Source organism: Elephas maximus, chromosome 25 (assembly GCF_024166365.1).
Source record: "Elephas maximus indicus isolate mEleMax1 chromosome 25, mEleMax1 primary haplotype, whole genome shotgun sequence".
In the NCBI taxonomy this organism is placed as follows: Eukaryota; Metazoa; Chordata; class Mammalia; order Proboscidea; family Elephantidae; genus Elephas; species Elephas maximus.
In genome coordinates this window covers 32,545,292-32,571,059 of record NC_064843.1, presented here as the reverse complement: position 1 = coordinate 32,571,059, position 25,768 = coordinate 32,545,292, and the positions used below count along the sequence as shown (strand labels likewise).

The 25,768-nt window shown below is 38.2% G+C and overlaps 1 protein-coding gene across 2 annotated transcripts in view; it reads right to left on the bottom strand.

The window, feature by feature from the left end:
* Positions 1 to 962: 962 nt before the first annotated feature.
* RBL1 (RB transcriptional corepressor like 1) overlaps positions 963 to 25,768 on the bottom strand; it is a 76,345-nt gene continuing 51,539 nt past the window's right edge. Inside the window, exons 17-22 of one of the 2 annotated variants that reach the window (XM_049870028.1) lie at positions 22,395 to 22,571; positions 20,843 to 20,914; positions 19,247 to 19,337; positions 13,362 to 13,510; positions 5,162 to 5,326; positions 963 to 3,246 (exon numbers count right to left, since the gene is read on the bottom strand). In XM_049870028.1, the coding sequence (XP_049725985.1) occupies positions 3,076 to 3,246; positions 5,162 to 5,326; positions 13,362 to 13,510; positions 19,247 to 19,337; positions 20,843 to 20,914; positions 22,395 to 22,571 (825 nt within the window). In that variant the 3' untranslated portion in view covers positions 963 to 3,075. Of the gene's footprint in view, positions 3,247 to 5,161; positions 5,327 to 11,297; positions 13,148 to 13,361; positions 13,511 to 19,246; positions 19,338 to 20,842; positions 20,915 to 22,394; positions 22,572 to 25,768 lie in introns of those variants that run through there. The other variant, XM_049870030.1, reaches the window with a different exon arrangement.

Sequence of the window (25,768 nt, the reverse complement as noted above, 5' to 3'; positions counted from 1 at the left end):
GGGCTACTGAAGCTATTGCACTTAAGGAAGGTGCACACCTGCTCCAGCTGCCTGGTTTGGTGGTCAGGGTAGAGCTCAGGGACCTAAGAATCAGCGCGTTTTTTAAAGCTTCCCAGGAACAGCCAATGTTGAGAACCACTGGAAATGATCGAGCCTAAGATCCTTAACCTGGTTTAGAAAGCCTATCTATGCAATCTTCCCTGCCCATCTTTCTAGCTCTCTCTCTCCCACCATATTCTTGCCTATGCACATTATGTTCCATCCTCACTAACGTTTCTGCCCGATTCTCAAACCTGTAGTATTTTCGTGTGGTTGAGCCTTTCCACAGGTTGCGATCTGTGTCTTGATAATTTTCCTCCCGTGCCAGTTATTTATTCACATGGACTAACCACATAACCTTCCTTTTAGAGATTTCCCTGACACACTTGCCCGGGTAGAGTTGAATCACTCACTTCTCTGTAATATCACCATTACTCTCTGTGCAGAGCTGTATTACTATACTTATGATATTGGCTACAAATATATCTTGAGTGCAGGAACTATGTCTGTGTTGACCTTTAAATCCCTAGCACCTAGCAGAGGGCCTGGCATAGAGGCAGCAGATAATAAATGCTTGTTGACTTAGTGAAAATATTATAAAGGAAGAAAATAAAAACAAGCAGGGCCATTAACTAATTTGTGTATGATTTAATGTAATCTAACCACATCAAAAGTTAATTAGAAAAGAATTTTTAAACTGTGAGTCTCATCTGGACAAATATGCCTGAAAGCATGCCTGACAGAGAAATGAGCTTTTTCATTAATTTGCTATCATAACCTTATCTATATATTCACTCCAATGCCTTGAAATAATACTGTTTTTTAAACAATTTTTTTTTAATTATTGAGGTGAAATCCATATAAAATTAGCCATTTTAAAGTGGCATTTAATACATTCACAGTGATATGCAACGACTCCTTATATCAAGTTCCAAAACATTTTCAAAATCCCGAAAGAAAATCCTGTACCTATTAAGCAGTCACTCCCCCTACTCACCTCCCCCTAGGCCCTGGCAACCATCAGGAACATTAACTTTTAAGTTACACTAAAGAATTAAAAAGGTAAAGAGCAGATACTTAAAAGAGATATAGATTTTAGATGACTGCACAATTGTTTTTAGTCACACAGAAAAGAGCACAAGCATAGTTTTTTTCCAATAATCTCAAAAACTCCAATGTTTTATTAACCATTTATGTACAGTGACATCATTACTCTGAAAACTGATAAAAAACATGTCTAGCTTCTTACACAGTCAATGTACAAATGCTCATTTATATTTTGCACATTAATAATGAAGATGAAAATGACACAATGATTGTAGTTACATAAGAATATGTACAAGATTTCAAGACAGACTTTATATTATTTGGCTTATAAAATGTGTAGATACTACACAAAAAACGAGGATATAATTTTTAGAGAAGTAAAATGTGATCAAAATTCTTTCTTTTTAAAATTTAAAAATAAAATTTGTGACAATACCAATTACTAATTGATGGTCCAATCAGGGTTAAAAAAAAAAAAACATAGATAAATTAGATATTATACATTTTAAAAAATAAGGTTTGCAGTTAAAAACACATATTCTCAAAATTAATTAAGGATGGCTTATCCATGTTTCTCCAGTTTCTGGAAACATACTAGAAAAAGTAGACGTTAAGGAGCTGACTGTTTGGAAACATAAATCTCTGGGGAACTCACGTCAACCCCTAACAGGAAACTCTCAATGCACCAATAGTACTGAGAACAAAGACAGGGAAGTAATAAGCAGCTGTTTTGCTGATGCATATTAGAATTATAAGGCATGAGGTGATTTTAATGTGGCTTTGAAAAAGCCTTCAAATATCTTTTTTTCTTTATTGTACTTTAGATGAAGCTTCACAGAGCAAATTACTTTCTCATTAAACAATTAATACACATTGTTTTGTGACACTGGTTGCCAACAAAAAAGTCTTCAAATATTTTAAGGGAATCAATTAGACATTGAAAATTACTGATCTTATGAAGACCTCAAACATGGTATCTCAGACATTATCATGTTCTATTTATCTCACTAGTGGGAAATGCAGTTTCTAACAACTATCTCAATTATATTCTACTTGCTTGAGAAGTGGAGCTCTGGTTAGTGCTGCTGCTAACCAAAAGGTCAGAAGTTTCCACCACTCCTTGGACACCCTATGGGGCAGTTCTACTCTGTCCTAAAGGGTCGCTACTGAGTCAGAATGGACTCGAAGGCAATGGGTTTTTTTTTTTTTTTGGTTTGGTTTGGCTTGAGAAGCAGCTTCCTGTTTTGAGAATTACATGATTTAATACAATCATGTATAGTTAAGTTAATGTTATAAAAACAAAATGCCAATAGTTTCAAAGGGGAGCCAGTGCCCCTTTTATAGTGCTATGATACCAGGTTAAGAGAGCTCAGGGTTGGAAAGCCAGGAGTGGGTACAGTACAGGGGCTCAGATACACATCTGCTTATGCTCAAGAAGAAAGGTACAAGAAGAATGGGTCTGGGCAACTTAGAAGGGTAGTGGCAACTGGATGTGGAGTCACTACAGTGGGCTAGAGACAGGCTGGTGTACCACCTTCTGGCCCAGGTGCTATGGGAAACAACCCCTACTTCAATGTTAAATTGAGAACACAAATATCTCAAAGTATGCTTCCCCAAAATTGATTATTTACTCTTGTATTACAAAGCACAGAAGGAGAAGACTTTTTTTAAAGCGAGCTGAAACAGTATGGACTATATGGATTTTTCCTTACTTCATCATAAAAACTAACCCAAGGATCAAACATTTAAAAACTCTACGACTATTAATATTTTTAAAAGGTACTTAAAACATTCCTTTTCTGTTTAACTCAAAATACATCTCTGTCCACCACATTTTGGAAAAATGTAAAAAAAAAAGCACATAATTTTGGTGCAATTTTTCTTAAACCCAGTTATATTTACCATCTGCAGGGCTGAAAAGTTTGAAGGATACAGCCCATATTTTCTGCAAAACAACTTCAAAGTGCTTTTATCAAAAAGGAAGTGGCATTAATGATATGCTCTTTCACTGACCACATCCTGCAGTCGTTTCAGTAAAATATCATCGTTTTCTTGACAGAGGCGTTTGGCAGGGGATTCTGCACCACCATTGATGGTTATTGCTCGCTTCTTGGTTCTCTGCTCACCTTGCCTTATCATGTTGTTGATATCTTTCAAACTCTGTTCAAAAACAGAGGACACGCGTGAGTAAAAGGGGAAAAGGGACATAACAGCAAAGAACTAAGCTCACTGCTTTTTCCTGTTCACTATCCTCTATCCAAATTCAAACACTCAGGGTAAATAATTATTTTTTTAATCTAAGCAAACCTAATAAAGGTGGTTACAACTAGTCTTTTCAGGTGGTTTTGAAAACTGGGTCTCACTTATAGCAGTAATTCTCAGAGTATGGCCCCTAGGCCAGAAATAGCAGAAGCACCCAGCAACTTACTAAATGCAAAATCTTAAGCTTGACACTATACCTACTGACTCAGATGCTCTGGAGGTGAGGCCTGGCGTCTGCGCTGTAAGGAGCCCTCTAAGGTGATTTTAATGCTACCTAAAACTTGACACCCGCTTCCTTAGGAGCAGTACTTCACACACTTTGATGTGCTTACTAGTCATCTGAGGGTCTTATTAACACGCAGATTCAGATTCAGCAGGGCTGGCCTAGGGCCCATGATTCAGCATTTCTAACAGCTTCCAGGTAATGCTGATGTTGCTGGTCTGTGAATCAGTCCGAGTAGCAGGGTCTTCGAGAAGTGGTTCCTGCAAGCTGTGCAGCACAATCATCCTGGGAGCGTGTTATAATTACAGAGCCCCAGACCTGCCTGCCCGAGCTTTTTGGTTAACTATGTCTGTGGGACAGGTAAGGCTGGTGTTTGAACCCACCTAGAGGCACCTCGGAAGAAATGCCTAGGGATCTGCTTCCAAAAGGTCACAGTCTTGAAAAGCCTACGGAGTGGTTCTACTGAGTACACACGGAGCTGCCATGAGTTGGAATCGACTTGAAGGCAATAGGTTTTGTTTTAGCTGGACAGGTATCTGTGTTCAACAAGCTCCCCAAGTGATTCTGACCCATGGTTTGGGAATCACTGCCTTAGAAGTCAACTGACCCAATCATTCATTCAGTGCAAGAATCTCCTCTTAACATCCTTATAGGAAGTCAGCTTCTATGAAGAGGAAACGCCAAGTCTGTGAGGTATTATATCTTAGTCGACTTTGTTTGCCAAGTATAATAGGAACTCGGTAGATATTTGCAGAACTGAGTGGGAAGCCAATGAGTTAAGGCGTTAAGGACTCAGTTATAACATGTTCCACTGTAATTTCTTCCAGTTGGTCCAGATGCTAGCTTCTGGAGACACACTAAACATACCTGCTTGTTTAAAAAAACAAACAAACCAGTCACCATTGAATCAACTCTGACTCATGGCAACCCCATGTGTTGCAGGGTAGAACTGTTCTCTATAGGGTTCTGAAGGCTGTGACCTTTGGAAGCAGATCACCAGGCTTTTTTCAGAGGGACCTCTGGGTAGGTTCCAACCACCAACTTTTAGATAAGTAGTCGAGCACTTAACCATCTGCACCATCCAGGGTCTCCTATCTCCTTAATAGCCCTTGAAGAGCTGAAAAGAGCTATCATGTCCCTGTCATAGCTTCATCATTTACAAGTATAAAGACAGAGATAACTACAGAGCTGTCTGTGTGAGGAAAGCCTCTGTTTTTAGACTTTTAACTTGTAGTGGTTGCCATCCACTAGATGCACTTTCACTTCCAAGGCCTTTCTCTAAACTTTATGTACCCTATGTCTGACTACTGCAGGTATTGTCTTACTTGGTCTCTTCTCAAGGTCATGATTGCAAGGAAGACACACTGGGCTCTTGCAGTGAAATCCCCAAACACTTCATCAGCAGTAATGATTAAGCAATCTCAGCTAAAAACACTGCTTTTGGTCACAGGAAACTGGCCACAGTAACAGTTTGTAGTTTATTAGTACCAACTTTGCAAAAAAGCAAGACTGAAGATTAGTGATTGGTAATCTGAAATCCAACTTCTACCATTATGAGTTGTTTTAGAGTAAATTCTATGTGCACCTTACCTTAGAAGGGCTGCCATTAAACTTGTACAGCAGAGCACTCCTTGGTGTAAGGCCTGCCCCATTCTTGTGTGGGGAAACATAGATGGAATGCTGTTGGGAAATGCGGCGGGGTGAGCCTGGCTGCTGCTTAATATGTGGGAAAGGAGAGAGCGGTGGAGCTTCCATCTGAAATGACCCCAAAAGTCAGTTTTTTTTAAGATAAAAAGCTATTTTTTTTTCCATTTGATTAATCCCACTATGTTTTTATTCTTACTGGCATCTCCCACTTAGGAATCAGTTATACTTTAAGAGCGGATTTATGCCTGAAAAACAGCAAAGAAACTGTCCATTATCTCTCATTTTTCAGTAATTATTAACAGATAAACTAAAATTAATTTCCTAGATCTTTCAGGAAATCCTGTAAATACTAGTAAGAGTTCTGGGGAAAGACACCGCAAGTGGTAGGCCAGGAGCATGGGCACCTCTGTTGCCCACACTAAGAAAGTAGGGGCAAAGAGTAATCAGTATCTAACATTTACAGTAAAAATCTCTCTCCAGGGAGGCGAGGCCAAGATGGCGGACTAGGAAGACGCTACCTCGGATCCCTCTTGCAACAAAGACGCGGAAAAACAAGCGAATCGATCACATACATAACAATCTACGAACCCTGAACAATAAACACAGACTTAGAGACAGAGAACGAACAAATAAGGGGAAGCAGCGACTGTTTCCGGAGCCTGGAGCCAGCGCCCCAGTCAGTGATGGCTCGGAGACAGCAGTCGATATCAAACCACATAAAGAAGCAGACCATGACAGCTTCTACGACCCCCCAAACAAAAGAATCAAAATCTTTCCCAAATGAAGATACTATCCTGGAATTATCAGATACAGAATATAAAAAACTAATTTACAGAATGCTTCAAGACATCAGGGATGACCTCAGAAATGAAATAAGGCAAACTGCAGAAAAAGCCAAGGAACACACTGATAAAACAGTCGAAGAACTCAAAAAGATTATTCAAGAACATAGTGGAAAAATTAGTAAGTTGCAAGAATCCATAGAGAGACAGCATGTAGAAATCCAAAAGATTAACAATAAAATTACAGAATTAGACAACGCAATAGGAAGTCAGAGGAGCAGACTGGAGCAATTAGAATGCAGACTGGGAAATCTGGAGGACCAGGGAATTAACACCAACATAGCTGAAAAAAAATCAGATAAAAGAATTAAAAAAAATGAAGAAACCCTAACAATCATGTGGGACTCTATCAAGAAAGATAACTTGCATGTGATTGGAGTCCCAGAACAGGGAGGGAGGACAGAAAACACAGAGAAAATAGTTGAAGAACTCCTGACAGAAAACTTCCCTGACATCATGAAAGACGAAACGATATCTATCCAAGATGCTTATCGAACCCCATTTAAGATTGATCCAAAAAGAAAAACACCAAGACATATTATCATCAAACTTGCCAAAACCAAAGATAAAGAGAAAATTTTAAAAGCAGCCAGGGAGAAAAGAAAGGTTTCCTTCAAGGGAGAATCAATAAGAATAAGTTCAGACTACTCAGCAGAAACCATGCAGGCAAGGCGGCAATGGGATGACATATACAGAGCACTGAAGGAGAAAAACTGCCAGCCAAGGATCATATATCCAGCAAAACTCTCTCTGAAATATGAAGGCGAAATTAAGATATTTACAGATAAACACAAGCTTAGAGAATTTGCAAAAACCAAACCAAAGCTACAAGAAATACTAAAGGAAATTTTTTGGTCAGAAAACCAATAATATCAGATACCAGCACAACACAAGGTCACAAAACAGAACATCCTGATATCAACTCAAATACGGAAATCACAAAAACAAATTAAGATTAATTAAAAAAAAAAAAATGCTCATAACAGGGAATCATTGAAGTCAATACGTAAAAGATCACAATAATCAAAAAGAGGGACTAAATACAGGTGGCATAGAACTGCCATATGGAGAGTGATACAAGGCGATATAGGACAATACAAGTTAGGTTTTTACTTAGAAAAATAGGGGTAAATATTAAGGTAACCACAAAGAAGTATAACAACTCCATAACTCAAGATAAAAGCCAAGAAAAACGTAACGACTCAACAAACATAAAGTCAAACACTATGAAAATGAGGATCTCACAATTTACTAAGAAAAAGTCTCAGCACAAAAAAGTAAGTGGAAAAATGAAATTGTCAACAACACACATAAAAAGGCATCAAAATGACAACACTAACCACTTATTTATCTATAATTACGCTGAATGTAAATGGACTAAATGCACCAATAAAGAGACAGAGAGTCTCGGACTGGATAAAGAAACATGATCCGTCTATATGCTGCCTCCAAGAGACACACCTTAGACTTAGAGACACAAACAAACTAAAACTCCAAGGATGGAAAAAAATATATCAAGCAAACAATAAGCAAAAAAGAGGAGTAGCAATATTAACTTCTGACAAAATAGACTTTAGACTTAAATCCACCACAAAGGATAAAGAAGGACACTATATAATGACAAAAGGGACAATTGATCAGGAAGATATAACCATATTAAGTATTTATGCACCCAATGACAGGGCTGCAAGATACATAAATCAAATCTTAACAGAACTGAAAAGGGAGATAGACACCTCCACAATTATAGTAGGAGACTTCAACACACCACTTTTGGAGAGGGACAGGACATCCAGTAAGAAGCTCAATAGAGACACGGAAGACCTACTTACAAAAATCAACCAACTTGACCTCATTGACTTATACAGAACTCTCCACCCAACTGCTGCAAAGTATACTTTTTTTTCTAGCGCACATGGAACATTCTCTAGAACAGACCACATATTAGGTCATAAAAAAAACCTTTGCAGAATCCAAAACATCGAAATATTACAAAGCATCTTCTCAGACCACAAGGCAATAAAACTAGAAATCAATAACAGAAAAACTAGGGAAAAGAAATCAAATACTTGGAAACTGAACAATACCCTCCTGAAAAAAGACTGGATTATAGAAGACATCAAGGAGGGAATAAGGAAATTCATAGAATGAAACGAGAATGAAAATACTTCCTATCAAAACCTCTGGGACACAGCAAAAGCAGTGCTCAGAGGCCAATTTATATCGATAAATGCACACATACAAAAAGAAGAAAGAGCCAAAATCAGAGAACTGTCCCTACAACTTGAACAAATAGAAAGTGAGCAACAAAAGAATCCATCAGGCACCAAAAGAAAACAAATTATAAAAATTAGAGCTGAACTAAATGAATTAGAGAACAGAAAAACAATTGAAAGAATTAACAAAGCCAAAAGCTGCTTCTTTGAAAAAATTAACAAAATTGATAAACCATTGGCTAGACTGACTAAAGAAATACAGGAAAGGAAACAAATAACCCAAATAAGAAATGAGATGGGCCACATCACAACAGACCCAACTGAAATTAAAAGAATCATATCAGATTATTATGAAAAATTATACTCCAAAAAATTTGCAAACATAGAAGAAATGGATGAATTCCTGGAAAAACACTACCTACCTAAACTAACACATTCAGAAGTAGAACAACTAAATAGACCCATAACAAAAAAAGAGATTGAAACGGTAATCAAAAAACTCCCAACAAAAAAAAGCCCTGGCCTGGACAGCTTCACTGCAGAGTTCTACCCAACTTTCAGAGAAGAGTTAACACCACTACTACTAAAGGTATTTCAAAGCATAGAAAATGACGGAATACTACCCAACTCATTCTATGAAGCCACCATTTCCCTGATACCAAAACCAGGTAAAGACATTACAGAAAAAGAAAATTATAGACCTATATCCCTCATGAACATAGATGCAAAAATCTTCAACAAAATTCTAGCCAAGAGAATTCAACAACGTATCAAAAAAATAATTCACCATGACCAAGTGGGATTTATACCAGGTATGCAAGGCTGGTTTAATGTTAGAAAAAACATTAATGTAATCCACGACATAAATAAAACAAAAGACAAAAACCACATGATCTTATCAATTGATGCAGAAAAGGCATTTGACAAAGTCCAACACCCATTTATGATAAAAACTCTCACCAAAATAGGAATTGAAGGAAAATTCCTCAACATAATAAAGGGCATCTATGCAAAGCCAACAGCAAACATCACTCTAAATGGACAGAACCTGAAAGCATTTCCCTTGAGAACGGGAACCAGACAAGGATGCCCTTTATCACCGCTCTTATTCAACATCGTGCTAGAAGTCCTAGCCAGAGCAATTAGGCTAGACAAAGAAATAAAGGACATCCGGATTGACAAAGAGGAAGTAAAATTATCTCTATTTGCAGATGACATGATCTTATACACAGAAAACCCCAACGAATCCACCAGAAAACTACTGAAACTAATAGAAGAGTTTGGCAGAGTCTCAGGTTATAAGATAAACATACAAAAATCACTTGGATTCCTCTACATCAACAAAAAGAACATCGAAGAGGAAATAACCAAATCAATACCATTCACAGTAGCCCCCAACAAGATAAAATACTTAGGAATAAATCTTACCAAGGATGTAAAAGACCTATACAAAGAAAACTACAAAGCTCTAGTACAAGAAATTAAAAAGGACACACTTAAGTGGAAAAACATACCTTGCTCATGGATAGGAAGACTTAACATAGTAAAAATGTCTATTCTACCAAAAGCCATCTATACATACAATGCACTTCCGATCCAAATTCCAATGTCATTTTTTAAGGTGATAGAGAAACAAATCACCAACTTCATATGGAAGGGAAAGAAGCCTCGGATAAACAAAGCATTACTGAAAAAGAAGAAGAAAGTGGGAGGCCTCACTCTACCTGGTTTCAGAACCTATTATACAGCCACAGTAGCCAAAACAGCCTGGTATTTGTACAACAACAGGCACATAGACGAGTGGAACAGAATTGAGAACCCAGATATAAATTCATCCACATACGAGCAGCTGATATTTGACAAAGGCTCAGAGTCAGTTAATTGGGGAAAAGATAGTCTTTTTAACAAATGGTGCTGGCATAACTGGATATCCATTTCCCAAAAAATGAAACAGGACCCATACCTCACACCATGCACAAAAACTAACTCCAAGTGGATCAAAGACCTAAACATAAAGACTAAAACGATAAAGATCATGGAAGAAAAAATAGGGACAACGTTAGGAGCCCTAATACAAGGTATAAACAGAATACAAAACATTACCAAAAATGACGAAGAGAAACCAGATAACTGGGAGCTCCGAAAAATCAAACACCTATGCTCATCTAAAGACTTCACCAAAAGAGTAAAAAGACCACCTACAGACTGGGAAAGAATTTTCAGCTATGACATCTCCGACCAGTGCCTGATCTCTAAAATCTATATGATTCTGTTAAAACTCAACGAAAAAGATGAACAACCCAATCAAGAAGTGGGCAAAGGATATGAACACACACTTCACTGAAGATATTCAGGCAGCTAACAGAAACATGAGAAAATGCTCTCGATCATTAGCCATTAGAGAAATGCAAATTAAAACCACGATGAGATTCCATCTCACTGCAACAAGGCTGGCATTAATCCAAAAAACACAAAATAATAAATGTTGGAGAGGCTTCGGAGAGATTGGAACTCTCATACACTGCTGGTGGGAATGTAAAATGGTACAACCACTTTGGAAATCTATCTGGCGATATCTCGAACAGTTAGAAATAGAACCACCATACAACCCAGAAATCCCACTCCTCGGAATACACCCTAGAGAAATAAGAGTCTTCACACAAACAGATATATGCACACCCATGTTTATTGCAGCTCTGTTTACAATAGCAAAAAGCTGGAAGCAACCAAGGTGTCCATCAACGGATGAATGGGTAAATAAATTGTGGTATATTCACACAATGGAATCCATAAAGAATAGTGACGAATCTATGAAACATTTCATAACATGGAGGGACCTGGAAGGCATTATGCTGAGAGAAATTAGTCAGAGGCAAAAGGACAAATATTGTATAAGACCACTATTATAAGATCTTGAGAAATAGTATAAACTGAGAAGAACACATACTTCTGTGGTTACGAGGGGGGAGGGAGGGAGGGTGGGAGAGGGTTTTTTACTGATTAACTAGTAGATAAGAACTGCTTTAGGTGAAGGGAAGGACAATACTCAATACATGGAAGGTCAGCTCAACTGGACTGGACCAAAAGCAAAGAAGTTTCCAGGATAAACTGAATGCTTCAAAGGTCAGCGGAGCAAGGGCGGGGGTTTGGGGACTATGGTTTAAGGGGACTTCTAAGTCAATTGGCAAAATAATTCTATTATGAGAACATTCTGCATCCCACTTTGAAATGTGGCGTCTGGGGTCTTAAATGCTAACAAGCGGCCATCTAAGATGCATCAATTGGTCTCAACCCACCTGGAGCAAAGGAGAATGAAGAACACCAAGGTCACACGACAACTAAGAGCCCAAGAGACAGAAAGGGCCACATGAACCAGAGACCTACACCATCCCGAGACCAGAAGAACTAGTTGGTACCCGGCCACAATCGATGACTGCCCTGACAGGGAGCGCAACAGAGAACCCCTGAGGGAGCAGGAGATCAGTGGGATGCAGACCCCAAATTCTCATAAAAAGACCAGACTTAATGGTCTGACTGAGACTAGAGGGATCCCGGCAGTCATGGTCCCCAAAACTTCTGTTGGTACAGGACAGGAACCATCCCCGAAGACAACTCATCAGACATGAAAGGGACTGGACAGTGGGTAGGTGAGAGATGCTGATGAAGAGTGAGCTAATTATATCAAGTGGTCACTTGAGACTGTGTTGGCATCTCCTGTCTGGAGGGGGGATGGGAGGATAGAGAGAGTTGGAAGCTGGCAAAATTGTCACGAAAGGAGAGACTGGAAGGGCTGACTCATTAGGGGGAGAACAAGTGGGAGTATGGAGTAAGGTGTATATAAACTTATATGTGACAGTCTGACTTGATTGGTAAACGTTCACTTGAAGCTCAATAAAAGTTAATTAAAAAAAAAAAATCTCTCTCCACACACATATCTACAACTAAAGCAGTAGCCAAAGAGAGTGGAAAAAGAGGCAGGAAATTGTATGAGCCAGAAGAATGATTCCAACATGGAACAAATCTGTTAATGTGACAGGAAAGACTTTATACTGAAATGCAAAAGATTCAGAAGTAGAGTTAGGTAAGCAGGAACTACATTTTTCTTTAATATTCTGTACAACAGAAATAGAATAAATGGAGATGGCTCCTTAATATTTCGTTCATCATCTTCACTTGAAGCTAATAAAACTAGATTCAACTGGCTGATGGCAGAGACAGTCACAGTACAGCACATGACAGTGGGGAGGTGGAAATGATAAGAGTAGGACAAGCAATTCTGGCCGCTGAGGATAGTCACAGACCACAGTTCTTGAAAGGGACAAGGACAGAAATGCAAAGAGATATACATAGATACATACACAGGGCTACTGGCTGGATGCAGCCTCCAGGCTTCCCTTATACTAGGGCCCTCTTTCTTATAGCTGAAGTCTGATCTACTGGGACCCAAACTCAGCCTATATGCTGAGGACACTTTCTCAGGCCTGCTGCTGCCGCCAAAACTAGGGTCTACATAATAATATCTAAGGGTTGCCTCTATTAATGGTCCAGGCCTACTTATTTCCTTTTCTCTTCATTCTTGAGGAAAAAAAAAAAATTCTCACAAACTTGGCAGTAGAAACCAAAATCAAGAGAAAATATCACTCAAATCAACTGTTGTCATTTTTCTATGATCCCTTCTAGTCCTTGTCCACGTTGTCGTTGGTGTTGTTAATTGCTGTTGAGTCGATTCTGACTGCTCCATAGGGTTTTCAAGGCTGCGACCTTTTGGAACCAGATCAGCAGGCCTGTCTTCCAGGAACCTCTGGGTGGGTTCGAATTGTGAGCCTTTTGGCCAGCAGTTGAGTGCTTAGCCATTTGTACATGCATAATCTCTAACAACATAATCACAAGATGAATAGAATTCCCATGATTTCCTCAGTCCCTGTTGTATCATAGCCTTAATCACTCTCTGATTAATTACTAGTATATTTTCTCCTATATAATGCATCAGTAAGGTTTTAAACTCTGAAATACTTATTCAGTCAAATGAACTTATAATAATCTACGGTTGTACATATTAATGAAGTAGTAAAACATAAAACGTACCATATGGGCTTGATTTGACAAGTCGTATTTCAATGCAAATGACTTCACTCTTCCTACGTATATTGTATTGTAAAATTTGATAAGATCACCTCTTTCCTCTCTCACTGGCCCACTGGAACAGTCTGTTGTTTGTGTAGCATCTTCTAAGTCTGTTAAAAAGAATTCAGTGTACTTTAATACACAAGCTGGTGATTTGAATCACAACCCTCTTCACAATATTAAAGATCAAATAAACACAAATCTTCATTGTAAAGCAATCAGTAGCTTTAGAGATGATTCAGGAATCCATCTGTATTATGTATAAATTAACTGGAATTTGGAGAAATGTAAACTCAAGGTGGTGCACTTTTCTATGGATACCACTTCAGCAACAACTTTTTCACAACCATTACATTTAAGTTCACTGTCACTAGTGCCCTTTTAGATGGGCACCAGCCCTGGGTTGGGGTTTAACTAAACTGAGCACCAAAGTATAAAAACTGTGTGAATGCTCTCTTAATAGCAATGATTTTATACCTAATTATGAGTTTGTTTTTAGAACCAGAATTGTTCTCTCTGCGCTTATGTTCTTTGGGGTGTTCAAGTTCAGGCCATAGCATGTAGCCATGGCTCCAGGAACTGGAATGTGTCTTATCTGAATGTAGTCTTGCCTGTTATATCCTCCTCCTTAACTTTCTCCATATTTTGGTGCCAGAATTCCTGAGTGCATTCTCACTGGACATTCTTCCTGCCTTGTGCCGCCACTATTGGATAGGATCTGTAAGAATAATTTTTTGCTTGACTGCGAGTGAATATCTAGCTAATAAATGTATGTATAGCCAAATTTGATCTGAAACCTGTGGGCTATAGGGGGAGTAGCTAATTCTCACTCATCTGAAACTTTCTGGCAAATACAGAAAGTTTCAGATGAGTGAGAATTAGCTCACCTGTGAGAAACCTGTGAGAGCCAGAACTCAACAGGACTGATTTGTTTTTCTGGATCTCACAAGTTTTCCACCTTTACAGGGTGTAGTTTTACTGCTTTTCTATTGCTCGTTTTAGTGAAAAATATTTGAGTTTTCCTTCTCTGAAGGTTTCTGCCTTACACAAGTTCTGGCTTTCACAGCTTTTACTGTACGTAATCTATCAGAAAGAACCCATGATATATTTCCTTTTGCTTAATTCTATTCTCTTGAATTCCATGGCTCTAGATTCCTGTGAACACAGAGAAAACACTAAATAGGCAAGGAACCCACACCATTTCCAAGTTAACCTCTGATGCTTGGTTTGGTGGGGACAGATAAACCACCATGGACAGGTGAACAACGTGCATAACAAATACAGAAAGAGGCTTTTTGGTGTTTTATTGGATGTGCTGTCTTATACACTTTCCATTGCCTTGAAAAGGCTCAGGAAGAATATATCTAAGTAAAAAGAAAAACTGAGTATGGCTGTGTATCCTTAAATTGGGTCACATTCTGAGACATGATTATTATAGGTGAGGTCTTAAAAGTTCAGATGCCAGTAGACACTATAGTGATCATGGATTATCTGTACAGCTGAAAGAAAAAAAAAAAAGTCTTTGACCCACTCAATTTTCTCTAAGAATTTATCCTAAGGACATCCTAAGGGAACTGGACAAAGATTAAGCTACACTGATGTGCATCACAAAATTGCAGACAACTGGAAGCAACCTAGTTCCACACTGTGGGATTAAGTAAGTCATCGTACACATTTAGACTCATATTTAAATACATGAAAAGATGAGACAAGGAAAAGGAAATGGGCAGAAGAGGCATTTTTACAGCTTATGAACACATGAGTATTGACCTTTTTTTTTCCTTTGGAAAAAAAATTACTAGTACCTGACAATGATAATGTCCCACTGCTACTCATAAGGTTTTCACTGGCTAATGCTTTTCAGAAGTAGACTGCCAGGTCCTTCTTCCTAGTCTGTCTTAGTCTGGAAGCTCAGCTGAAACCTGTCCTCCATAGGTGACCCTGCTGGTATCTGAATACCGGTGGCACGGCTTCCAGCATCACAGCAAAACCATATGAATAGCAGCAGAGCATTGTCTGATATAGTGCGGGAAGATGAGCCCCCCAGGTTGGAAGGCACTTAAAAGATGACTGGGGAAAAGCTGCCTCCTCAAAGTAGAGTCGACCTTAATGACGTGGATGGAGTAAAGTTTCAGGACCTTCACCTGCTGGTGCGGCACGACTTAAAATGAGAAGAAACAGCTGCAAACTTCCACTAATAATCAGAACCTGGAATGTAGGAAGTGTAAGTCTAGGAAAATTGGAAATCATCAAAAATGAAATGGAACACATAAACATCAATATCCTAGGCATTAGTGAGCTGAAAGGGACTGCTACTGGCCATTTTGAATCGGATAATCATACAGTCTACTCTCTTGGGAATGACAACTTGAAGAGGAATGGTGTTGCATACACCATCAAACAGAACAATTCAAGATCTACCCTGATGTACAACGCTGTCAGTGGTAGGATAATATCCATATGCCTACAAGGAAGACCAGTTAAGACCACTATTATTCAAAGTTATGTACCAACCACTAAGGCCAAAAATGAAGAAACTGAAAATTTTCATCAGCTTCTGCAGTCTGAAATTGATTGAGCATGTAATCAGGATGCATTGATAATTACTGGTGACTGGAATGTGAAAGCTGGAAACAAAGAAGAAGGATTGCTAGTTGGAAAATATGGCCTTGGTGACAGAAACAATGCCTGAGATCGAAAAACAGAGTTTTGCAAGACCAACGACTTCTTCTTTGCAAATACATTTTTTCACCAATGTAAATGGTGACTATACACATGGGCCTTGCAAGATGGAATACACAGGAATCAAACTGACTACATCCTTGGAAACAGATGATGGAAAAGCTCAATATCATCAGTCTAGGGGCTGACTGTGGAACAGACCATCAATTGCTCATATGCAAGTTTAAGCTGAAACTGAAGAAAATCAAAGCAAGTCCACGAGGGCGAAAATATGACCCTGAGTATATCCCACCTGAATTTAGAGACCATCTCAAGAACAGATTTGACACATTGAACACTAATGATCGAAGACCATGTGAGCTGTGGAAGGACGTCATACATTAAGAAAGCAAGAGGTCACTGAAAAGACAGAAAAGAAAGAAAAGACCAATATGGATGTCAAAGGAGAATCTGAAACTTGCTCTCGAACATCAAGCAGTTAAAGTAAAAGGCAGAAATGATAAAGTAAAAGAACTGAGCAGAAGATTTCAAAGGGCGGCTCTGGAAGACAAAGTAAAGATAATGATATGTGCAAAGCGCTGGAGATAGAAAACTAAAAGGGAAGAACATGCTTGACGTTTCTCAAGCTGAAAGAACTGAAGAAAAATTCAAGCCCGAGTTGCAATAGTAAAGGCTTCTATGGAGAAAACACTAACTGACACAGGAAGCATCAAAAGAAGATGGAAGACATACAGAGTCATTATACCAAAAAGAATTAGGTGACGTTTGTCTTGTCATCTAGTGCTGCTATAACAGAAATACCAAAAGGGGATGGCTTTAACAAAGAGAAATTTATTTTCTCACAGTCTAGTAGGTTACAAGGTCAAATTCAGGAGCTTCTCAGTGCAGGGACCCTGTGTCCAAAGGACACACTCTGCTCCTGGTGCTGCTTTCTTGGCAGCATGGTATCCCCAACTCTCTGCTTGCTTCCCTTTCCTTTTATCTCTTGAGAGATGAAAGGTGGTGCAGGCCACATCCCAGGGAAACTCCCTTTACATTGGATCAAGGAGGTGACCTGAGTAAGGGTGGTGCTACAATCCCACCCTAATCCTCGTAACATAAAATTACAACCACGAAATGGAGGACAACCACAGAATCCTGGGAATCATGGCCTAACCAAGTTGATACACACATTTTTGGGGGGACATGATTCAATCTATAACAATGTTCCACCATTTCAAGAGTAGCATATGATCAGGAACCGATGGCACTGAAGGCACCGGCAAAAAACAGGGCTCTAGGAATTGACGGAATATCAATTGAGATGTTTCAACAAACAGATGCAGTGCTGGAAGTGTTCATCTGTCTATGCCAAGAAGTTTGGAAGACAGCTACCTGGTCACCTGACTAGAAGAGATCCATATTTATGCCTATTCCCAAGAAAGGTGATCCAACCAAACGCGGAAATTATCCAACAATATCATTAATATCACACGCAAGCAAAACTTTGCCGAAGATCATTCAAAAGCAGCTGCAGCAGTGTATCGACAGGGAATTGCCAGAAATTCAGCTGGATTCAGAAGAGGATGTGGAACCAGAGATATCATTGCTGATGTCAGATGGATCCTGGCTGAAAGCAGAGAATACCAGAAAGATGTTTACCTGTGTTTTATTGACTATGCAAAGGCATTCGACTGTGTGGATCATAACAAACTATGAATAACACTGCGAAGAATGGGAATTCCAGAACGCTTAACCGTGCTCATGAGGAACCTTTCCATAGATCAAGAGGCAGTTGTTCGGACAGAACAAGGGGATACTCATTGGTTTAAAGTCAGGAAAGGTGTGCGTCAGGGTTATATCCTTTCACCATACCTATTCAATCTTTATGCTGAACAAATAATCTGAGAAGTTGGACTATATGAAGAATGTGGCATCAAGATTAGAGGAAGATTCATTAACAACCTGCGTTATGCAGATGACACAACCTTGCTTGCTGAAAGTGAAGAGGACTTGAAGCACTTACTGATGAAGATCAAAGACCACAGCCTTCAGTATGGATTACACCTCAACATAAAGGGAACAAAAATCCTCACAGCCGGACCAATAAGCCACAGCATGATAAACAGAGAAAAGAATGAAGTTGTCAAGGATTTCATTTTACTTGGATCCACAATGAACACCCATGGAAGAAGCAGTCAAAAATCGAAAGACGTATTGCACTGGGCAAATCTGCTGCAAAGGACCTCTTTAAAGCGTTGAAAAGCAAAGGTGTCATCTTGAAGACTAAGGTGCACCTGACCCAAGCCATGGTATTTTCAATTGCATCATATGCATGTGAAAGCTGGACAATGAATAAGGCAGACTGAAGCAGAACTGTCGCCTTTGAATTGTGGTGTTGGTGAAGAATACAGAATATACCACGGACTGCCAAAAAGAATGAACAAATCTGTCTTGGAAGAAGTACAACCAGAATGCTCCGTAGAAGCAAGGATGGTAAGACTCCATCTCATGTACTTTGGATATGTTATCAGGAGGAACAGTCCCTGGAAAAGGATATCATGCTTGATAATGTAGAGGGTCACCGAAAAAGAGGAAGACCCTCAACAAGACAGACGGACAGAGTGGCTACAATAATGAGCTCAAGCATAATAACGATTGTGAGGATGGTGCAGGATCGGGCACTGTTTCTTTCTGTTGTACATAGAGTTGCTAAGAGTCAGAACCGACTCAACGGCACCTAACAACAGTACTTGAAGTCTTAACAGGGTGGCAGCCTTGGTAATGGTAGCAGAATCACCTATATGCTTACCAAAGAACAGGACGCTTCCTTAATTGTCTCCACAGCCAGATCACTGACAGCTACCCTGCTTTCCCTGTCATTCACAGTTCTGAATTTTAAGTGCATTTTACGTGTTTGATTAATATGTATAAGTAGAATAGGAAATTTTTTCTGAAATATAATTAACAGGGGACAAATTAATGGTGTCAGTATACCACTACCTCTTTGGAAGGGATTTAGGACACTTGACCCATACTGGTTCTCAAATTTGTTTCGTCCCAAATCAAGTGTGCGTTACCCATACCCATCTACATTGTGACTCAGTGTTGCCTGACATCTGCTGTATTATGTACCATGCAATCAAAGGTGTATTACATTTAGCATGTTAAACTGGATAACTTACCACAATCTGTCATTTCAATATCACCGTTTATGTTCTCACTGTATGTCACAACTTCTCTTGGAACAGTCTTCAATAAAACACTTCTATAGACCTACAGGTCAAAGAGGAGAAAAAGGACTGCTGAGGTCACAATCAGCAGAGGTTAAGCAAAATCAAAATAAGAAGAGTAAATATCAAACCAACTTAAAAATATTTGTCTGTGTGGGTGATAATCGAGTGCAGGATGTTATTAGCTATGGTAGGTGTAGATTATGGCAAAGAATCTTAGAAAAGGGGATCCTAAAGCAGAGCCTGCTACCTAAAACGTGCCATCTTAAAAAAAAACAAAGAGTTTACAAAATAGAACTAAGTGAGGAGCAACTAAAGACTGACGTTCAGGTTTTGCCAAATAAAAGCCAAAGGTCTGTACTTGTTCCTCCTTTAATTCCTTACATGAGAATCATTTGATCTTAAATGGGGCTTGTTTTCCTGCCCCCACCCCATTCCTATCTCCATTCAGATGGCCATATGAAAAATTATCCCTTTCCTGCCTCTAAAGTCTTTCCTACCTCAGAGATAGCTGGAAAGACATAATTTATTCCCTCTGTATTTAGGAAGTTGTGGCATGGCCCATTTTTGACCTATACTAATCTCACCTACGTGATCTTTAGGGTCAATCTGGACCTTTCCAGGTTCTGGTCCTAAGAGATTTTCCTCAAGAGGCTCAGGAACTCTTAGCCTGTGATAAGGTAACAAATTCCTGTACTTGGCTCTTCAAATGTCTCTATATTGCTTACTATCAGTACCTTTTGGGGTTTAAGTAAAGAAATGCAACTATTTGTGGGGGTCTCTTAGAAGCAGACATAACAACCAGTACTGGGGCCAGGGATATGTAAGCTACCCCAGCTCTCTTCTTTGAAGATGGTAGATCAGCAGAGCTAGAGAAAAGGCCATTATGTCCCTTAGAGTAGAGCTCAAAGCCTTGAGGTAAGGTGTTCTTTAGCTACAATAACAATGATATGGAGCTAAGATCCATTAAATGCTTACTATGTGCCAAAAAAAAAGAAAATTTTTTTTTTTTTTTATGTGCCAGGCCACTATGCTGACATTTTAATTTTCATGACTGAAAGGTTTTATAGGATTCTCACCATAGCTATTATAACACGATCAGAAATGCTTAACATCTATTCAGAGATGCAAATACTAGGATTCTTGCCAACTTCTCGACAAAAGAAGTTGGACCTGAGTTAATAAAATCCTTAAATTTCACAAGATTTAAACATCATCAAAGAATTGAATCTCGTATAATTAAAGAATATTAGTATTATAGAAAATTTTCATTATACTTTCTAGTAGAAAATATTCTCATTCAACAAATGGAATTGCAGACCTCGAGACAAGTATATTCAAGTACATAGATGTGTCAGGAACAGCCAGATTTCCTGGCTTCCATTGAAACTGTCCTTTTATAAAACTGTCTCTTGAGTTTAATGATATCCATCAAACCAGAAAATCTAAAGTATACTAAAATTATAAAAGTTTACCTTTTAAGTGACTTGTCAGCAGAGATATAGTACTAACCTATTTTTGAACAGTAGGAAAAATAATGTAACTCACATGACTATTAGCTTGGGGCTGATTCCTATAACTTTTCATTATTTCTTGAAAAGTTCTTTCTTCTTTTGTTACCTAAGGAAAATAAAAACTGTATTTATCAAGTGCTTTAGAAAGAAAAATGACTCTGAATAAAAACTTCAATTATAGGTTGGCACTGAGAGCAGTCTTGCAGAAAGCCATTAACCCCAGGCCAGTGTATGACTACAAACCACTAACCTTTATGATTTTTACCACCTCTAAGGTTCAGGCTTTGCGGCCCATGGGGATTCAGCTAATAGTTCCATTAATCAAAAAGCACTGAGATTGTGATGGTATGACTCTACTGAAAACGCATTTCTTTACAAAAAGAATGGTATAAGAAAATTCACATCTGCTGAATCCTCTGCCGTCTCCAGTTTTATTAGTTTTAAGCACTTATTTAAAAGTAAATTAATCACATACTAAAGGATAGGAAATGTTTTGCAGTGATTCACAATAAATTATATAAATTATTATAGGATTAGTATTCTAACATTTCAGGACAGACTGCAGGATTTCTAATGAAGAAAAAAATCACAGTGTGGCCAAATGGAAGAAAATGGATTAGTGATCCAAAAAGGAATCGCTTCTGGTGTGATATCATAAAGTTCACATAAATCACTTCTTTCTGCAGCTTCACTGCCCAGTAGCACTAACCCTATTCTCCTTCTCCATAATGATGAGCTAGAAACAACAAAGCCTGAACCCTGATAGCGTTCTAGAAAACAGACATGATCTGTAATTAGTTAATAACATTTATTGAGGAGTACTTTCTCTAAAGATTTTAAAGAATTATTGTAGGAGGGGGGGTTACAATGTAGCTTGAAAACATTTCCTCTGCCTCAAAACACTTTAAAAAGAAAAAAAAAGAAAAGAAAACAGGTCTGAATTATGTATATGTGCTGGGATGGCCAGTGGCCAATATGGCCAAGTCCAAAGTTTCTTTCAGAAATCAGAATTTTAGAAAACAAGTAGAAAATGCCATTTTATGACTTAAAACATGTAATAGTAAGTAGAACGTAAAATGCTCGTCTTAGGAGGTACAATAAATCACTGGAAAGCAATATGGTGCAGACGTTATTTTATAAGAGATTATACATCTGGAGATCCTAAGCTGCTACTTATTGTGTAATTTTGGCCAAGATATTTATAGTACTGTGCTTCAGTTACTCCTCTACAATGTAAGGGTCATATTAAAGTACTGGGTCAGAGGCGTCTGAGGGATGGGGTTGGGATGGTGTTGGTCATATTAACAGTGTGGAGAGCCACTTTACTACAGTGATCTCCAAGGCCCTTTCCAACTCCTTTCTAACAATGTAGTCTCATGAAGTAGGAAAGCTGATTATTATGAAACCAAATGGAGAGTCCAGAGAAGAAACACAGTAGCTGGGATTTACTACTTTAATAACAATGATCGGCACTACTGGATGACAGAGCGAAAGGCAAAAGAAGAAATCAAGTTCAACAGATTTTTACCTCATACTTCAACATACAGACAACTAGGACAAAGAGCTTTCCCCAAGTCATACATTACCTTTGCCATGATGTAAAAGGAACAAAGGAGTAGCTGATCCAAATGTCTGTCTTTCATTAAATCAGAGCAGTGAACTAAAGTGAATTCAAAACATGTCCATATCTTTCTTCGTAGCTCATTGGAAATATCCAGTTTTAAACATAAATCACGTAAGCGTACACTTGCCAAGTGATAGACCTAAGATGGAAGATAGCACATTGATGCAAAAAATCAACTGAATCATTTTTGAAATTTGTGTCTTACCATAAATGGGCTTTAAAGCCAGTATTTTAAAATACCTAGGCTACGGATACATTACATGAAATTTCTGTTCTACAGCACTGGTTCATTGCTATGGCAGAAGAATACAGATCAAAGCAAAATTCTCTTTGGAAAACTGTCTTTAAAAAAAAAATCTTAAGACGTTATCTGCTACTCTATGTTGCCAACTATGTAAAGTGAGAAACACTAAAATATACTATTTTACCTGCGTCAAGACCATTTTGAATGCAAATTTTGTCAAGTGCTCAGAAATCTGTATCTCATCTCTTTGGGTTCAGGTAAAATTGCTAGGAAGACTAAATTGTCAGATAGTAAATACTAAAATGTTTGACTCCAAAAACAAGTCTGAAAGCAAAACCATTAAAAAAAATTTCCCTATATTCTTCACTGTTTATATGAGCACATGAATGTTAAATGCAATGACAGGTTTTTTAAAAAAAATTTAAGTACGTCAGAGTAAATTTAATGCAATGCCCTGAGCTTTTTATATTTACAGTCTTTATATGAATTGATGCTAATACAAATGACCCTAATATCCTACAAAATTCTAAAATGGGTTCTAGTCATCCTAGAAACATTATATTACGTCCCACTGTTTTAAGAATTGGTAATCATGTATATTCCTAAACCAGGCTATTCTATTCAAGCTAAGTCTTTAAGTTTAAATGTTCAGGAAAAAAAAAGAATAAGACAGTTCTTAAAGAAAAGTATCTTTGGCAGGAAAAAAAAATTCACAAACTAGAGTTTAAAAGCTAATTTAAGCTATTCAATATACTAATCTGATATGAAGAGAGACAAGTGGTTGAATCCAAACCCCCTTCTGTATGCTATCCTTTTGCTTCTGGTTCAGATCGTCTTGAGACAAGCAGGGCCCAGTGGGCTCAGAGCAGTGGGAGAGATGCCAGAGCTTTACATTCACAGGAGGATAACAGAACAAACACAGTCCTAGCTAAAAGAATTAAAAATAATATCTAATTAAGTAATACTTGATTAAGTGTCTCCTATAGACCTGATCAAACAATGCCTTAAAGATACACATACTCTGGAAGCCTTCTTATTCTACCAAAAAATTTACAGTAAATTCTCCCCAGGCATAAAACACCAGCATCACGCTAAATTCAGCAGGGATAACAGTTACAATTTACTCAAGAAATGATTACTTTGAATTCATTATTGAAATGGACATTTCAATTTCTTTTTAGGTAAAATATTTTCTAGCTTCTAATCTATAGAGAGTAGGGTATAACTAAGCAGAAAGAAAAGCATAAATTAGATTCTGAAATAAAATTCAGAATTAAGAATTTAAAAATGAAGACTTATTTATTTATTTTAATCAATCTTAGATTAATTATCAAAGGCAGTAATTTGTCATTTTGAAAACTAAAAATGGGGGATGAGCAGGAAAAAGGCTGCATTGTGGAGTTCTGTTTTTAAATAGCCCTTAGAAAAGCACAAGATGTCGGTGGGGGATGGAGGAGGGAAGGCAGAAGAAGGTGGTGAAAAAAGGCAAGTTGCTCCCTCAACCACCTCACCCTTCATTCAAAACAACTCTGCTTTCATATATTTTGTTTATATTTCTGAGGAATACTTCTTTAAAGAGGTTTTCCTGCAAAAGAAAATTCCCTAAAGAAGAAATGAAGTCTTGATACATGTTACAATATGGATGGAGCTGGAAGACATTATGCTGAGTGAAATAAGTCAATAACAAAAAGGACAAATGTTGTATGACCTCACTTATATAAAAAGACAAGAAAAGACAACAAAGTTTATTAGCAGTTACCAGGGCTGGAGGGAGGAAGAAAGAGGGGGTTAACAGTGATGGAAGTATCACATTGATTAAAGGTAAGGTTGCATGGCCAATTATTGTAATTGCTGTCAATAAGCTGTACATCTGTAAAAAGCTGAATTACCAAAAGTTGTGTGATAGATATATTTACAACAAAAACAAAAGAAAGAGAGCTACTGAGACTGATTACATGTAACCAAACACCTCATGGGATTTGGTTTCTTGGTTTGGAGGTTTAGGGTCGTAGTTTCATGGGGCATTCCAGTTAACTAGCCTAACAACATGTTTAGTGCTTCTGTTCTACTTCCTACTTTGATATGTAGTGCCTAGGGTCTTAACAGCTCACAAGCGGCCATCCAAGGCACAATTGGTCTCTATTCACCTGGAACAACAGAGAAGAGTCAGGAATAGGAGGAGGATATGGAATGTGTGGCTAATTGTCTCTGTGAACAACTGCCTCCTTTGCCACAAGACCCAAAGAACAGAATGGTGCCCAGCTACCATTACTGAACATTTTGATCAAACATCCCATAGAAGAATCCTGATCCAAAGGGAGAGGACGCAGACAAGAATTACAAATTCTCATGGACTCCAGGCTTCCTGGAGCCATGAAGGTTGGGTGAACCCCTAAAACTACTGCCCTGAAATAATCTTTAAACCTCAAACCAAAAATACCCCCTGAAGTTTTCTTAAAACCAAACAACATTTTAGCTTAACTAGTGAAAAATATCTACCTTGAGCATTATGCTCTTTTTAGAACTATTTTTTTTATTAGATCCAGGAAACCCTGGTGGCGTAGAGGTTAAGTTCTGCAGCTGCTATCCAAAAGGTCAGCAGTTCAAATTCACCAGGCACTCCTTGGGAACCCTATGGGGCAGTTCTACTCTGTCTTATTATAGGGTCACTATGAGTCAGAATCAACTCAACGGCAACAGGTTTGGGTTTTTTTTGGTTTATATGCGATCAAATTGACAACAGCAACTTGAAAGATTAGATAGGAACCTTAGGGGACAGTCAATTTATGTTAATGGTGGAGGAACAACTTAGAAAAGGAGGGTGAGAATGGTTACACAACTTGAAGAATGTAATCAATGTCACTAAATGGTACATGTAGAAACTGTTTAGTGTATGTTTTGCTGTGTATATTCTCAACAACAAATTTTTTTAAAAAAATACTAAAAAAATTCCCTGAAAATTCTGCTGCTTTAAAGCTCACAAATCTGATTAAAATAATTGTAGTTGAAAGCTTGGTTGTGGCAGAGAACTGTGGGTTGTCTTCCAATGTTTGGTCTTCCCTTTTTCTACAATAACATGACCCCTGATATTT